The 18,515-nt window shown below is 33.7% G+C and overlaps 1 protein-coding gene across 3 annotated transcripts in view; it reads right to left on the bottom strand.

Moving 5' to 3' along the window:
* PHIP (pleckstrin homology domain interacting protein) overlaps nt 1-18,515 on the bottom strand; it is a 128,018-nt gene that overhangs the window by 54,490 nt on the left and 55,013 nt on the right. For all 3 annotated transcript variants that reach the window (XM_032650798.1, XM_032650799.1, XM_032650800.1), the window contains exons 13-17: nt 17,828-17,926; nt 16,871-17,024; nt 16,304-16,438; nt 4,755-4,883; nt 2,471-2,696 (exon numbers count right to left, since the gene is read on the bottom strand). In XM_032650798.1, coding sequence (XP_032506689.1) covers nt 2,471-2,696; nt 4,755-4,883; nt 16,304-16,438; nt 16,871-17,024; nt 17,828-17,926 — 743 coding nt within the window. The remainder of the gene's footprint in view (nt 1-2,470; nt 2,697-4,754; nt 4,884-16,303; nt 16,439-16,870; nt 17,025-17,827; nt 17,927-18,515) is intronic.

Below are 18,515 nucleotides of genomic sequence, written 5' to 3'. Positions count from 1 at the left end.
CAAGAGGAGAGAAAACAGCAATTAATATTGGGTGTGTGGGAATGTAAGCAAGGACTTGATGCGATCAGACTTTTAGAGTGGGTTAGTAAGATACAAAGTATATTCTGAAACGAAGTAGTAGTAGTATGAAGGTATAAGAAAAGAGGAAATTACATGTATTAATAAGCACATAAGGTTATTTCATTTTATAAGAGAAAACTAAAATTCAATGAGATAAAATAACTTGACCAAGGTCACAAAGCTACAAAGTGGTAAAAGTGAACAGAGGTAAAAATTAAAATGCCTATGGACGCCTCTTTCCTGGTATACTGGTGAGAAAACATCTCATGTTTGAATCTGACACAGCTCAAGTTTACAACTGAGAAAACATTTAGTGTATTGTTCAGTGTAGATATAACAAAACTGCACTCAAACCAACTTATTACAATATCCAACATGTATGTTTACCTAACTCTACTTCCCCAAATAAATTTTACTACAGATCTAGATTTGCAAATAGAAACATAATTAGAAATGATGCTAAAATTTTTTCAAAAAGTATTTTTCTTTTGTTCTATTTTTGTACCTGGCAAGTCTAAAATAACGAAGGAAATGATATTTACCCTGAATTCTGTGAACTACTAGAACACTTAAAAATTCTGTGACTCACTCTGAAGCCATAATTATTGCTCTGGGTTCTCTTGTAGCCCGATACTATAACTGGTGTCTATTTCATTTTCAAGATCAAGTCCACTTGTTACTCTACGGGCAGCTTGGCATGGAAGAAAGAACAATGGACTGGGAGTCAGAGCTGGATGTGAGTCCCTACGATTCCATGTACTTTAACTTGAACAAGACATAATGTTGTTAAATTTTCATTTTCTCAATTTTTAGAATTGGGACACCACAGATAAAAGGATTAAATGAGTGTTATTTATGAAAGCCCTTTAAAAACTGTTAAATGAAGGGAAGAATAATCACGATAATTAAATAGCACTGATATTTTAATAAATGAGTCCTTTTCTTATTTCCCTGTGCCTGAAATCCCAGCCTAGGTACCTGACTAGACCTGGGAAAGATCTGATTCTTGCCAGTTCCCCACTAAGGGAATGAAGACATTTATCTTAATTTCAGTCCTATGACCAAGACTTCTCTAACAATTGTGAATTCTCTAATCTGAATGCCTGCCTAGATTTCTCAAATCCTGCCTTTTCTTGGATTGAGTTCATGCTGTGTCCACGTACTGAAACATTTTAGTTTCACATACTCTAGATTCTTTATTATAATTTCACATGCCCAATCCTTTAAGAAAATAAGAGATGATTGATTTTTCTGTGCTGCTTACAGATTCTAAATTCATTATTTAAAAGTTAACTCATTATATATTACACCCCATAATGTCCTTCATATCTACTTAGAAGTTTTGTCCATTTATGCTAGTTGAGAACCTAAACTGTTTTCATAAACATTTTTCTAGTCTAAAATATAACAAAGATTCATAATTGCAAAACTGGTTTAACTTTCTTTACAGTCCTTCCATTTATTTTCACTTAATAAATTAGTGCTGTTCTTCTTGCCAAAAGCAGGGAAGAAGCCTGTAGACCTTGTCTCCATTTCAACTCCCATTCGATTCTTCAACTAATTCAACTTTCACCCTCCATTACTTCACCCTCCAAAACAGCAACACTTTTCATTCCTATCTTAACTTTTCTTAAACTTTTAAAAGTTGATCACTTCTTAAAACAATCGTTAACATGAACAGGCTATCTAGTCTTTTATTTATTTTTAATATTTATTTATTTATTTGGCTGTGCCAAGTCTTAGTTGAGGCATGCAGGATGGGATCTTCGTTTGTCACATGCAGGAGCTTTCGGTTGCCACATGCGAACTCTTAGTTGTGGCATGTGGGATCTAGTTCCCTGACCAGGGATTGAATCCAGGCCCCCTGCATTGGGAAAGCAGAGTCTTAGCCACTGGACCACCAGGGACGTCCCCTAGGCTATCTAGTCTTATTCTCTCTCTCACATCATACTATTATTTGCTTTAATAATTATTCATAATTTTTAACTATGTATTTGTTTATAACTGTTTACTAATCTAACTCATCCACGAGAGCAAGGATTGCATTTGTTTAGTTCACTGCTGAATGCCACAGCTTAGCAAGTGTCAGTGACAGAGGAGATTCACAATGTATGTTACTGAATGAATAAATAAATGAACTGACTCATCTCATACCAAATATAGACTTACCCTATTAGTCCTCAGAAGGTTATAAATAGATATAGACCAAAATTATTGCTTTAAACCTCCAATGCTTCTTAACTGTCTTGCAATACTTAAGCATTATTCAAAGAACTTTAGAGAATTATAAAAATCATTTTACTTCTCATCTGTTCAAAACAATTAAAAACAAAGTTCTACCCAATTATCAATTTTATAAGATTTCAATAGGAAAAGGAAAATTTAGCATGGAATTAAAATGAGCATTTACCTGAGGAAGTTACCCCCATCTGAGGGATGAGTTGCTCCTCCCTGCAATTTTCACGACCAGGAACTAATCTCTGATATCTTGATGGATGAGGGTTACCATCGACATCAACCAAAAAAGGCGGCGGCATCAGATGAGGTGCTTGCTGTGTCTGTTCATCTAATACAAAATTGTTGGCATCACGGATAAGGGGCCGATAATCACTGTGAAAGAACATTTGATCTGCTATCTATAAAAAGAAAGGCCCACAAAAGAATGGACAAAGAAAAATTTATCATTATAGATTTCTAATGGAAGGCAAACATTTTAATATAAATCATGGTATTAATAATATAAAAGAATATTATTTTCTTGAATTAACTGTAAATAAATCTTTGTATGTTCTACATTAAATTTTTTTTTTTTTTCTTTTGCGGTACGCGGGCCTCTCACTGTTGTGGCCCCCTCCACTGCGGAGCACAGGCTCTGGACACGCAGGCCCAGCGGCCGTGGCTCTCGGGCCCAGCCGCTATGTGGCACGTGGGATCTTCCCGGACCGGGGCACGAACCCATGTCCCCTGCATCGGCAGGCGGACTCCCAACCACTGCGCCACCAGGGAAGCCCTCTACATTAAATTTTACGATTAGAAAAGTAGCTGCTTTGACTTGAGGATACGGGGTGGGGGAAAGGTAAACTGGGACAAAGTGAGAGAGTGGCATGAACATACATTCACTACCAAATGTAAAATAGCTAGTGGGAAGCAGCCGCATAGCACAGGGAGATCACATAGAGGGGTGGGATAGGGCGGGTGGGAGGGAGGGAGATGCAAGAGGGAAGAGATATGGGGATATATGTATATGTATAACTGATTCACTTTGTTATAAAGCAGAAACTAACACACCATTGTAAAGCAATTATACTCCAGTAAAGATGTTAAAAAAAAAAAAAAAAAAAAAGTAGCTGCTTTAAAGTTTCCCTGGAATAGGAAGAGACTGTATTCATAAAAAAAAAACATTAAAAATAAGTTACATAATTTCAAATTAAATGGTAAAATTAAATCTAGGCATAAATCTTTCAGCAGTACTTTTACTTTCCCAGGGCTATCATGCTTTATCTTATCTTTAAAATTACTAAATATGGTAATTATTTGTTTTAGCACTTTGCAACAAGAAATCAATTTATTCTCTGAATTAAACTCTTTAATGAAACCACTCATACGATTTAAGAAAATCCGTAAGTATACAGTAAGCATGGTTTATATAACAATAATATAAAAAATTAACGACATGATTTTCTAGGAGAATAAGCATTTTCTCTAAAATTTCTGAATATAAAAATTATTAACATGAACTCATACCTGACACATCTGTAAATTTAAATTTTATCATTTAATTTGGAATTTCTTAAACCTGAACGCTTCAGTTTTTACTATGATAACCTTTTAAACAACTCTACCACAGATAAACAATTAAAATATTTTAGTCACTAATCTCAGATAGGGCCTTTAATATTTAAAAATATTAACTACCATCACAGTAGGCCATACATTTTTTTTTTTTTTTTGCGGTACGCGGGCCTCTCACCGCTGCGGGCACTCCGGTCGCGGAGCACAGGCTCCGGACGCACAGGCTCAGCTGCCACGGCTCACAGGCCCAGCCGCTCCGCGGCACGCAGAACCCTCCCGGACCAGGGCACGAACCCGCGTCCCCTGCATCGGCAGGTGGACTCCCAACCACTGCGCCACCAGTGGAAGCCCCGGCCATACATTTTTTACTTTTTTTTTTTTTCTTTTGCTGCAGTACACGGGCCTCTCACTGCTGTGGCCTCTCCCGTTGCAGAGCACAGGTTCCAGACGCGCAGGCTCAGCGGCCATGGCTCATGGGCCAAGCCGCTCCACGGCATGTGGGATCTTCCCGGACCGGGGCACGAACCTGTGTCCCCTGAACCGGCAGGTGGACTCTCAACCACTGCGCCACCAGGGAAGCCCAGGCCATACACTTTTTTGAGAACCACATAAAAGCCACAGAATTGTACCGCAGACAAATGCATATTCTCCATATAAGTAAAACATTTTACAGAATTTCAACAAATCCCTCTATGGACATCTCCATCTCCAATACCCATCTTATATACCCCAACCTAAGAACTGCAATCTAGACCTTTCTAGCAGGCTAAGTAAAAGGTTATTTCTTCTGAAATATAAAATTATCACTTCCCTCCCCAAAATACAACCCCTAAACATCTATGGATTTAAAAACAAACAAACAAACAACTATAAGGAGTAGATATACAGTCATCGTACTCTACCTTGTCATATTTGCTACTGGAGCCAAAGCCAAAAATTAAAAGATGTCCATGAGAGTCTGTGCATGCAAAATGCTGCCCATCAGGAGAGCATTTGCAGTCAAATACTGCACCATGTCCTTGGCCTTCAATCTGAAATGTATTTAACCAACAATCAGAAAACTGCCATTAAAATATAAAGAACTGGCTGGTCACTATTGTTACTAAAATTCTATGATAAAAGATATGTAAGTATATATCCTAATGAAGTGAAGATATAACAAACACAGTATAGTAACAAAATTTGTGAATATTCATGAAAAGTGCCAGATTAAAAGCCTTGAAAAACAACGTATTATCTTTATCCATAGACCAGACACAAGTCAGGAAATAAAACACCACCATTCTCCCCCACCCATAGTTCTGCTTCATGTCTGTAACCCGGATTTAAAATGAAATTGCACCTTACAGTCCATCTCATCTGCATTTAATCAAGCCCTTTCAGCAAAGGCTGACAATGTGGAGTAACTGTAGCAATTTTTTGGTAACTCTTGAAGTAACAGCCAGAGATCACTGCTCACAAGACACTAAATTTTTCTTCTTGGTAATAAATTCCCTTGATGGTCTGACTCATTTTTTAAATGGTGAATTTCAAAGGTTAAAGAAAAGGTTTTTTTTACCTGATAATTGTTTTCTGTTTTCCAGTTCCATTAATCCAGAACGAATGGGTTTCTCCCTGCAACCTGTCAATCAAACAGAGGTGGCCAATCACCACTCTGAATTTTTTTGCTCTCAGTGCTTCTTCAGACTATGTTCCAGTTGAAAACTTCTTTAGCAGTGTTCTGAAAGAGGTAAAAATTCTACCCTATCTAAGGCACAACTAGGGACTGAATTTCAGAAAACAACTAAAATAGGGAGTTGACTCCCTAACAAATAACAACTAAGGATGATTTTCAACAAATGTGACTGGATTTCTGGATTAGCAGAATCGGAACACACACACATTATCAGGTAAGAAATACCTCCTCTCTGTTCCGGTATCCACTGATCTAGAACAAATTGGTTTTATTAGTAATATCCCAATATCCCAGTAAATGCTTGGAAAAGAGAGAAGTGGTAATTTTCTTTCTTTAGTGTTAAAAATATGGCACAGGGATGAATGTACAGTTCACCAAGTACAGAAGTGAAATTAAAACTTTGAAGAATAGTTGATTTTTCAAGGAAGGTTTGCATTTTGGTCAAAAGAGAAAATGTTGTTCTAAAAGAAAGGGCTCTGCCTAAGAAGTTTATATAGTACCACAAATGGGATTACCTCAAAAAGAAAACTAATTTTTCCTTTGGCTTGTTGAAAAGAAGGAATGAGCACACAGGTGTTTATTAATGCTGTTTTGAACGGTGATAATAATGGAAAAGAAATAAGAATAAATTTCCTTAAAATTTAATCACATGAAAGAAAACTGGTGAAGTAATCTAACGTCTAATACACTAAAAGACATAACATAAAAGCAAGAAAATGAGTAAGTGAAACAGGATCATTTCTTGGTTGTGAAGAAAGTTGGAGGATAAGATAACAGAGAAAGGGAACTGATTCCAAGTCTACTTTAAAACTGTTCAAAAACAAGAAAGAACTACTTCTCTAGATTAACCTAAGGGCATTAGTAGCTATATAGCTTTGTATTTTCCAAAAACGAAAGAATATAAGCGAAATGTCAGGATTCACATCTCTATTTTTCAGTGTTGTCTAGGGAAATAAAAAGTTACATGAACTGTTATAATACCTAATCACACGAACAAAGTTTAGCTCTATATAGAATTTTACATAAAAAACTTAAGACCAAAGAATTAAAAGTGTCTTGGCCATGTGTTGTTAGATGTTTTATTTACCTCAATTCACTCAAAATTTCACAAAAGACAGAGAAAAAAACCAAAAAAAACCCCAACTACTTTATAAATCTAATATAATAAATGCTCCCAGAACTGTAATACTATTCTAAGTTTACAATTCTAAGTATACAGTAGAACAGAGGAAGAGATCTGAGAGTCTGACTCAGCAGTGCCAAAGTATGTCTGATGGATGTTCATAAGCATGGTATCCTTTATATAATGTTTAGACCATCTTGCTCTACATTCTTCTTTTGGGGAGGTGACGGAGGGGGGAGTGGTGGTGAGGATTAATCAACCCTATACCCATGCTACCTACCAATGTTGCCACATTTACTGTTAGTAGAAGATCTCTGAGAGAATACTTGGGAGAGGCAGAACTTCTAAAGCTCTAAAAAAGCAAAGAAAAAATAGCAATCCTATTGAAGATCACTGTGTTGCTATACAATAACACATGCCACTGTGAGTATGGCAGGATGGTACAAATTCTCTTGGTATAAGCCATCTGTATAACTCCAGAGTGACTTTTATATGGAGAATATGAAAGTGTATTTCAAAAGTACATTATTTGGATTAACTATTAAAGAAGACAATGGATCTGCTTTACTTACAAACCAATTAGAAAAGGTGCCCATAACCTTACTATGTAAAATGCCAGATTTATCTTCAGAAAAAGCTCCTCAGATAATAAACAGCCCTAACTACAAAATGCCGTCTAGCCTTTCCAGTTGATCAAAGTAGGAAAATATTTTACTTTCCTATACAGCTAAATATACCCTAGCTATTTTTATGATTTATGCTATAATTAACTAAGCCAACCATTAAAAATAGTTAAATACTTCTCTCTGAAAGGGATTTCATCTTCCTAAACCAGGGTCAGAATATTTATGACTAAGAATTCTTAAAGAAAAAATTTAGTAATGAAGGCACTATTTGAGTATGCATGTGTAACTAAAAAGCAATGAGATTTACATTCAAAAACTAAAAGGAAGAAAATATCCTTTCTATTCATATTAAAGTTATATGAACGTATATATTATATATCAACTACACTTCAATTAAAAAATACATTTAGATAAAAAGGTATATGAACCTATCATAAAATTAAATGCTCAACAGAAAAAGTCAACATAAAATTTAACATTGTACATAACTTATGCTAGTACTTATAGCATGCTCTAGTAAGTTTAAAAACAGAAAGAAATGAATAATAACAAATTTTCAAAATCAGTGAATTTTAGATGAACTATTCCCCTAATAGTATCAAGTATGCTTGCTAAACATTATTTGGGACATATGAAAACAAAGACCACATAATAAAAGTCATACTTGCTAAACCAAAGTAAGGAAAGCTGAGAAAATCCATGAGGTAATATTCACTAATAAGTGTAAAAATTTCAAGAAGAATAGGAGTTAAAAGAAAACAGAAAAATACATTCAGCAACTATGATACGGTTATTTTGTTTTGTTTTTTAAAGTAAGAGATGAAAAGACCAGACAAGTTAAAATAATGACTCCTTTGTAGGAAAATTCTCATACTGACTAAAGAATTCTAGAAATATTTCCAAGAAATGAGCAGCACAATCTTGTTAGTTTAGAAGTTTACACTGAACTTGGAAAAAAATCAATGCAAAAACTTATGAATTAAAGAGTTTTGATGATGACAGAATTGTCATATTTAATGAAGAATACTAGTACCCTTTTCAAGGCAGAATACAATCCACAACTTCTAATATAATTCTTGTGAATTAGAAAGATGAATAATTAAAGGAGACAGAAGACTGTTGCCTAAGACTGAAGAGACCTCTCCTCTAGTAATGGGTAAATCACTTAATATCTCTGCGAAATGATAAAGGTCATTTAAATGATCACTAGAGTCCTACCCACTTCTAAAATCCTAACACCTAATATTCAGGAAGCCTTTTTTGGAAGAACTGGACAATCTGAAAATGAGGTATGCTGAAAGCACCAGAATACAGACTAAAATTATAGGGTCTAAATTACATCAATGGTGAGGAACACACAGAGATGAATATGAGAAGCATGTACTCCTAAAGGAACTCAACACAAATCAGGATGCTTAAAAAACTGGCTTTCTTAGGCAGAATCATCCTTTTATGGAATTATTCCAAGTCTATGACCACAGTCAATTTTGGGGTCTCATTCATTTTTTAAAATATACCATTGATTAGAAGGGAGTAAGTATCTCACCTAGAAAATACTCCACAATTTCAAATGAGGAACCTTTCAAAATATCCTAATAATTTTATGGGATAGATTCATATTCCAAGAATAAAAGAGCTGAGAAACTAAATTTATGCTAAGAATTACCCTTAGAAAGTCTTATGTATAAAGAACCTTTAAAGCTATCAACCTGGGGGAAAATAAACTTAATTAAGAATGTACCCTAGATGCTGGAGATAGACATTGTCATACCTATGATTAAAATATGCTTAGGTCACCTTCTAATTACTACTATAGTAACGGTGTAAACCAAGAATATATCTTAAGGGAAGCTATCCACACTCCAACAGTCCAGGTGTCATCAAGTTACTTTAAAAGATTATTCCTAAATAAATGTTTACTTTAACATTGAAAATTCTTTAATTAATGGTAACATTATTACATATGAATTGAAGATAGCTATTTAAAATAAATGGTGCCAAGATAAATAAGTTTATATAAAAAAGGAAACTGTTGTAACTGACTTAATAAAACCAGTAGATATATTAAAGTGATTCTGAAGAATCAACTCTAATGTTCATCAAAAGAAAAATGTATTACTAAAATAAATAACTCATCTTCAAATTTAACACCATTTCGTTTACCCATATTCTGATTTCTCTGAGGGAAGTAATACTATTAATCAAGTCCTCCTTGAAACTGATTCTCCTCCTTTGGCCTCTCTGACATAGCATGGTGTCTTCCCAACACACTTTCTGGAGATTGTAATCTCTTCTCCATTCTGCTAAACATGACTAAGGTTGACCCTTAAATGATGAAGGAGGTTAGGAGCGCCAACCCTTTGCACAGTCAAAAATCCACATATAACTATATAGCCAGCCCTCCATATATACGCAGTTCCTCTGTATCGACGGTCTGCATCCCGTGGATTCAACCAACCGCGGACTGGGTAGTACTACAGTATTTACTATTGAAAAAATCCGCATGTAAGTGGACCTGCACAACTCAAGCCAATGTTGTTCAAGGGTCAACTGTATTTCTAAATGTTTAGTTTTAAGCCCTCTACACTGTCCTCTCTATCTCCATGACATCTTTCTACATGGAAGACTACACTTCTTTCTCTCTACAACTAGCCTCTCCAAGTAGTCTATTTCCAAGTGCTGGCTGTCCATTTCCACAAAAAGTCCAACACTACATCACGATAAACATATTTAAAAAATCCGTTTTCTTTCACATCTCCCATATTTCCATTAAGAGTATCACTGTTTTCAAGATCACCTAGGCTCAATACTCTTAACATTTATTAAATTTTCTGTCACTCTCTAGCTCTAATCCTTCTATCAGCACAGAACACCAAGTCCTATGTATGTTTTTCTTTCACAAATTTACTACCTGTCGCTACAATGTTTCATCATGACTTCACTGATGAAAGCAGATCTCCCCCACCTATCCAATTTCATACCTGAAACACTACCACTGGCAACCAAAATATTTTTCTCTTAAGTTTCTAGAATATAAAGTAATTCACCAAAACCCCCACTAGGTTAGCTATTCTCTATGTTTACAAGTAATTTGAGGGCACCAACAAGCCACTTCAATTTATGCTTTTCATTTTATCACCCATTTTTCAAAGTCTATCCCAGAAAAACTTTCCAAATTACTCTATGAACATGTCTTAACATTTCTTATTTGGCTATTTATATAATATTCCTCTTACTTATAAAATTATCTTCTGACACAACTGTTATTTATCTTTCAAGGCATAATTCCAATTCTTCCTCCTCTGACCATCCACCCTGAAGTTATCCTTACATTTTTAGGTATACCAATTATCTTTTCTCATATGCCACACTACCACTTCAAACTATTTAGCCATACTTATCTTTTCAGGTATATTTTATCTCCCCAACTTAACTGCAAGCTGGATTAAAAACAAAAACAAAAGAAGGACCACGTCCTACTCTTCCCATATTCTGTGTTTATGTACAAAATCACTCAAGTATCTGCTAATCAAAATGTTTTCACCTGCATGTTTACATTCCGTAATTTTACATACTTTCCCTTATAACTATCAAATCTCAAAATATCCTTGTGATAGCAACTCATGGAACATGTCAAAATTACTACATAAAAAAAGTAATTCACCAAATATAATATAGTATGACAAGCTCACATTCATGGCAACAAATATTAAGATATGTTTTTGATATCAAGATATAGAATGAGAAAGAGACAGAATCTAAAGAACCCCAGAAACCTGAAAGAAAATGACAATAACTGAAGTTTACAATCAGAAGATTGAAGGTAATTTCTTATGCAGAGAGGCTGAAACAAAGAATGGAAGTATCAGAAAAATCCTTTTAACAAACAGACTGCAGGTATATGACATCCTGTTAGATGATGATAGATAGGTAATGAGATAAAAGGGAAGGAACGAAAGAGGGAAGGAAGGAGAAAAAGAAAGGAGAAAGAGAGATGGAGGAAGAGAGAGGAAGAGAAAGAAAGGTCTTGAAATCTTGATTCACAAGAGAACACGATACGAGATACACCTATTTCAAGCTTCTTTCTCCCTTTCCTAGATACATGCAGCTACAATTGTCCAAAACTAAACTAGAGGTCACACTGAGAACATGTTAATGTCAGAAGTATGCATGTGCAAAAATTCTGAGTGGTGGATTGGCAGCCTCTGCTTGTTTGGAACGTTGCAAGGAGAAATATATTGTTCTGGATTAGTGGACACTGGAACATTTTTTTAAAATCTCAAGTAAAAGAAAGGTTAACAATTATAAAAAATAAGGAAAATTTAATTAAATAAATGAAAACTGTTATTTGGAATTTACCCATGAAACAACAAAAGCAAAGCAAAAATCAAATTCAGTAAAATTGCTTTCTAGCCAGAGACACTGTACTCTTCAATTAAAATCAAAACCAGACAAAAGGCAACAAACTAGAGCTCTGAATAACATTACAGAAATAGAACGATATGGAGAGAAAGAGACAGACAGACAGACACAGCTAGAACAATAGAAATGAGAGAAAAGAGCGCAGAAAAGATAAAGCAAAAGTGCCAGAGACACGAGGAAAGCTACAAATCCCCCTCCAAACATCTTTATTTTCTACCTAATCATAAAATGGCCTAGTACTAAGAAATTTCAAAGTCACTTTTCGTATCTTTTCAAATTAAGTTAATACTCATTTCATTAAACTTGTAGTTAAAACTTGGCTGTACTGTGATAAATTTAAAGGGAAAAAAGGCTATAAAAAACAACTTTGTATTTTAGGAACATTTATGGGTGTATTAAACTTCTAAACTTGCCTACCTCTTTTGGGGGGATGGGGAATATAATACAAAAACCCTCAACTTTAGTTCAGAGAGTTTGCACACATTTTCAAGTTATTCTGCGAAATAATTTATCTGCCTCTTAGCATTTAATAGGAGTTTACAGCCTTTTAACTAGAATTTAGAACAACTCTTATCAAAACAAGATACCTCCTGTCACATCCAAAGACAGAACATCAATAGTTTGAAATATTCTTAATATACACTATCAGTCTTCAATAAAATATCCCCAAACACTCAACTTTTGCCCTGAATACTCAAGCTATATAGGATCTATTCAGCTGAAACATGAATAATTGACAGAGTTAGTAGACGAATGTAAATAAGTATAGCTTAAGGCCTAGAATTTAGGTTTTTTAAAGAATAAAGTTATCTTATGTTCACAACGTTCTCTACAATATTCTCTTTAGCTCCTTTCTCTGGTTCATTAAAAAAGAGGAAAGAAAGGCTCTAGCCTTCCACCTTACATATTATGCTTTTCCAACAAATGCTTTTAAAAGTTTACATTGTTTTATTTTTAGTTAAAGATGAAACAACAGAGTGCACAACAGGTTAGGGGAGTGCAAGGAGCATGTATTGTCTATCCCATTTGATACCCTGAGTTATACCATCTCATCATACACTTCTTACAAGTAACAAAAACAAACCCAGCACCCACCCCCAACTGCTTTTATCATTCAGATCCTCTATTAAGAGGAAAGCTAGCAATAAAAATGAGGAAAATAACCCCATCAGTTTTTCTAGACACCACCACCAGCAAGTTGAGAATTTATAAGATTTTGAAATGAAATGAATTAGGGGATTATGTAAGCATACAAGAAATTAAATATTTTTATCTCAACTCTCAATCTTAATCTTTTAATCTGTTTACAGATTTAGGTGGTGCTAAAATATTTTAAAAACTGTACTTGATACAGGAAAAAGAAAAAGGAATTAGAAAATTTATCTGAATGATGAATATCACGTGCATACTACAATAAAATGTTAATGTTTCAAATATTTTTAAATTTATTAACTTTATTAATAAATGTATTAAAATGCAATTACCATACGTCAAACATGGACTTTTAAACATTCAACCTTTGAAACCACTGAAGATATATTTTTTATTCTAAAAATGTTTAAAGATTTTAACTTCTGTAATAGGTAAGAAAAGTGCAGTAAAATGCTGATTAACATAAAATAATTATTTGTTATATGGTTTCATTACTTTTCGCAAAGCATTATAAATTTCAAGTAGAAAATTCAATTATCATAAAAAGACAAATATTAAAGCAGTACTCTCAAAATACACTTGATAAAAACCTGCATTTTTAAGAATTTGTATATAGAATTTTTGCTCTTTTAAAGGTACAGTTTACATTCCTTATTTTCTGGCCACAGGTGTAATAGTGAATTTATTCAATACTTCTAAGCTTCAATCTAAAAACTCAAATGAAATATTACTTAATCTCAATACTTTGTGTAAACTTTTACAATTTCTAGTCTAGAAATGGGGTATATTCCACTAGAATTATTCATCTTTAAATCATCCAAGATATTATAACGAATCCCTCTACATGGTGATCAAAAGGTATTTATTAAATTGAACTTATGATTACTAGTACAATCTAATATCATGGATTGAATTTGTACTTGATCAACTTCTATGTTATTTTAGTAACCCAAAAACTTACTGATTAGCTACACACAACCAAATAGTTATAACTATAGCCAAAACTCAACATTCATGATAGCAGACAGTGAACACAAGCTTCTACTTCTCCCTCAAATGGTTTTTATTTTCTTAATAGCAATGCTGGATGCTTTATCTTCTATCTGTCTATAGATTAAAAAAAAAAAAAATGAAGTGAACAAAGGAGTGAAGAGCAAAAAGTAGGGTACTTAGGCAACTTGTAAATTAAGAGACAGAAAAATCATCAAGCTACATAATAAGATCTCAAAAGATCTACTCAAAGTTACTATCACTATGAAAACATTTTCCCCCGGACATATCACTAACTGGACACAGCTGGGGAATTAGCTATGTAATGACCAACCACAACTAGAGATAGCATTAAGAACACATTAGCAGGGGACAAAAATCATGGGTTTAAACCCCAAATGCCCGTATGATAGCTCTGTGATTTACGTAAACCAGGGCAAATCACTTCATCTCTGTACAGTTTCTGCATTCATAAAACCAGTAACAATAAAATCTACCCTAATTATATTACAAGGTTTTCATGAGACCCAAATGAGGTATTAAGTATTTTCGAAGTAGAAGAATTTTGGAAGCTATTAAAAAGCATGCAAAAAATTAAAGTGAGTATCTGTATTTTAATGTGATGAGGGGTAGCTTATGTTCCAGCTTTTTAAATGCAAGATATATTTTTAATCCTTTTTAGTCTATGTTTTGTTTTTCTCAGTTTGAAGATTCAATAGATACCCATCCAGTTCTACTATTACAAAAATTGGTTTCTTCCACCCTTTAGAGGCTTTTCTCTCTATTATTCATAGAAAGAACAGGAAAATAGCTTTATCTAAAACTCTTATTAAGCAAATAATACTTTTTGAGGCAGTAATGTAACTAATTCCTTACCTAATTTCAAAGAGCATACAACATAATATGGCTGACTTCTACTCCTGGTTATATCACTAATTTTTACTGGTCTAAGAGCAAGTCACTTCAATCTCAAGGTGCTGCAATTTTTATATCTACTGATATGTGGAATATTAGTGTGATCAACTTACCTGATGAGGAAAAATTCACCTTTATAACTTAAAGGTGAAAGCAATATTCAAGTATGAGAGAACACTTTCCCTCCAAACACTCTACTAATACATCAATGACCTTTGAAAATATGAAACTAACATGTATAGCCCACAATTTGTGTTCTTTTGAAGCTATAAAGGCAAACTGAGATATGACTTATTTTCTTATTCAGCAGAGATGTTCCAAAAAGAAGCAAATCAGAAACACAAGGACAGAGGAGGAGAAAAGAAAAAATTCTTTACGAGCATATTTAAAGATTCGTTTTTTAAAAATTCTTCTCTATACAAATAATCACTAAGGAAATCCATCTATCACTAACACTTGTACCCCAAATAATTAACACTGTCTTTTTAGAAAAATAAGAATTTGACCAATTGTATCTTACCTTATGTACACTAAGGCATATCCACAACAACAGCTAAAGTTAATTTCTTCACTAATAAAAATTCCTTTTATATTCTGCTTGCTTACTACATAGAAGTCACTTTATTATGATTATCAATCAAGTAGTGTCACTTTTATGAAAAATTTCACAAGCCATTACATTTTACAAATGACTGTTTTTTGTCAAATAGTTTTTTTTGCAAAATAATTCTGGCCACACACTATTAATTGTATTGATTTATGATTTATTACTAGAGGTTTTTATAATTAATTTCTAATTTAAAAATGCTGAAATAGTAGAAACACATGCCTTCCTTTTTGTTTTCTTTGTTGAAAGGCAGCCCTGATATACAGGAAGTACACAAAAAAAGTATGCCTAGATACACAACAGCAGCATTTGAGGAGCGGAGCGCTTTTGCCTTCATACACTAGTTAGAGGAGTGGAAACTGCATGAGTTGTGTGTGATATTAAACCATTGCAATTCAAATACTCAGCAAAATATGCTAAATATCTATACAAGAAACAAAATGTGGAGGGAAAAGGGCTTAACCCAAATAAATATCTAACGTACCATAACTTGATAAAAGGCAAGAGTATCTGTTGTTTTGGCTTTAATTTTAAAATGGATATATTTGAATCAAATTCTGTTGCACTGGAGGACTGCTGATGAAATACAATAACACAATATATTTACTTATAATTTCTTCACATGGTTTTCCAAACATTTTTCTTCTCTATATTGTCTTTTCATACTTGTGAGTTTCTCATAAAAGTTTCACTATTAAAAGTATTTTAAAAACTAAACTAGTTATCACAATATACAGGTATTGAAATAGACATATCAATTTTCTTTTAAATTTAGTATCTCAATAGAAGTATGGAATAAATAATAACTCTTTTTTAAAACTTAAAGTGGAAACAATGTCTGAACCGTTTCTTCAATGGATTTCCTTTGTGATATGCAGGGGACCTGTGTCAAGAACTCCCCAGGTCTTTAACAGCCATAATATGAAGAGACTGATAATTACCATATTGAAATAAGATCGAATTTTGACGCCTCTTGCCAGATCCCACACTATCACGTTTCCATCATGACCAGCAGAAAAGAGAACTCTTGGATCGAACGGGTGTGGCTCAAGAACAAATACCTCATCTTCATGACCCTGAAATATTTTTTAAGTGGCAAAGCATTACAAATATTAAAAGATAAAAAGAAAACTCAAACACCAACAGGACAACATTTCTAAAATATGAGTTTTAAGAATTATTAAAGTGGTAAAAATCTTCAAATTTATCGATGTATAATAACAAAGCTGAGCTAGTATCACTGTCCAGGGATTTGCTATCATTTGGTGAAACCTGAGAATATTATTTACTGATCCAGCCCTACATACTAAAAAAATAGCAAGATGTATATTTCTAAGGCAAACCTGTTTAAGTGCATTTTAAGATTATTTCCATTCTCCCACAAAGACCTGTTACCCAGCCAACAAGAGATCTCAGATAATACAAAAGACTTTATTTCTTAATGAAAATATTCTATTCTACAATCAGCTTCAGTTTATACCAAATAAAAATTAGTCTTTTTTCCTCACCATCAGGACATGAATTAGTTGACCGGTGTAAGAATTCCAAACTTTCAGAGTCATGTTATTAACTGCAGTTATAACTGTATTGTCATGCCGATCCCATGCTACCATAGTTACTTTCATTTTTGTGATTTTATCTTCTATCCCTTGAAGGTTTTGGCTGAAAGTGATGGAGGCAGTATTTGTTTACACTGATATTATTTATTAAAATACGAATATGACAAAAACCTAAATGTATTTTCTTATAGGTTACATTTATTAACATGGATAACTAACTACTGTTTAACATGGTAATTAAGAATAGTTTGAACCAACAAAGAACGATGGCAAAAATCACTGCACGAAGTCAGCAAAATCAGGATTCCAGCACTCCTAAGTCCTTAGTAATAGATGACCTTGAGTAAATATTACTGGCTTTAACTCTTTCTGGATCCAGGAACTCTGAGCCATGCTGCTCACTCGCCATCTTTTACTGTTGCTGTCATGCCCTGCTAACTACTTTGCTCTCCCTTCTGAGACTACTACACACAAATACAAACAGGATAAAATATTAAAACCAAAATAACAGTTACAACGTGTAGTATAATTTCTCTTGGCTGGAGACAACCAGTGAATATAGCACATCATCCCTGTATCAGACGGAACATTATAATATGTTCTGCTTTCTGAAAAAACTAGTAAAACTTGCAGCTATTCTTACAGTACTATCATCCTCCTCTTAACAAAACTGAACTGAAAGGAATCATTAATGCAGCAGGTCTTCTCAAACAGGGCAAAAATTCATTTTATAAAAATCAACATCTTCATCTCCAAAAGCACCTCTAGTTGTTACAGAAAAGTAAACATTTTAACATGGTTTATGATACATACACTTACAGGCTGAGTCACACCAACCTGTAATATATAGCTTTACAACTTTAAATGTTCTAGCTATATCTACGTAATATTTCAAATTTCTCTTACCCTGCTGGACGAGTAGCCATATCCAGCAAAATACTCTTCCATTCTCTTCGTTTAAATTGCCAAATACGTGCTGTCCCATCACGACTGCCACTTACAAACCTGCAAAGGAGCCCACCCCCCAAATAAAAAAATCATATGTGCTCTACCGAAGTGCACTTTCCAATAGAGTTATGTTTTTAAAAATGCTAAAAAAGACAGCATTCATCTTTACTTACACAGCATTCTAATATAATAGAAATTACTCTATCTGATATTCTCTGCAAATCTAAGAATTTCTGAAACTTCATGGGCTTTAAAATTTTTAAATACATATACAGATTCTAATGTGCACAGCTAGGTCTCACAAATAACATTCAAAAGTGATTCAAGGCCACTATTTATTACCTTAGAAAGAGAATTGATATTTTCCAATGGAAAAACACAGATTTTCCTTTCAACATTAAAGAACCTGACTCATCCTAATCAGGCGTAGAAATATCTTTTTAAAATTTAAAACAAGAACATGAGAAAACTTATACAATGTCATCTAAGCTTATCATCCATAAACAGTTCTGCCTCAAATACTGCATTATGATACATTTCCAATCTCTACTAAGTTTCTTTACACTTTGATATGTATAGAAAATATGTAGGATGGATAAAAGTCCCTATTATTAAAAAAACAGTGGCCAAATAAACTAACATTATT

Source organism: Phocoena sinus, chromosome 12, assembly GCF_008692025.1.
Source record: "Phocoena sinus isolate mPhoSin1 chromosome 12, mPhoSin1.pri, whole genome shotgun sequence".
Lineage (NCBI taxonomy): Eukaryota > Metazoa > Chordata > Mammalia > Artiodactyla > Phocoenidae > Phocoena > Phocoena sinus.
The sequence above is the reverse complement of the archived record's forward strand: the minus strand, read 5'-3'. Positions and strand labels throughout refer to the sequence as shown.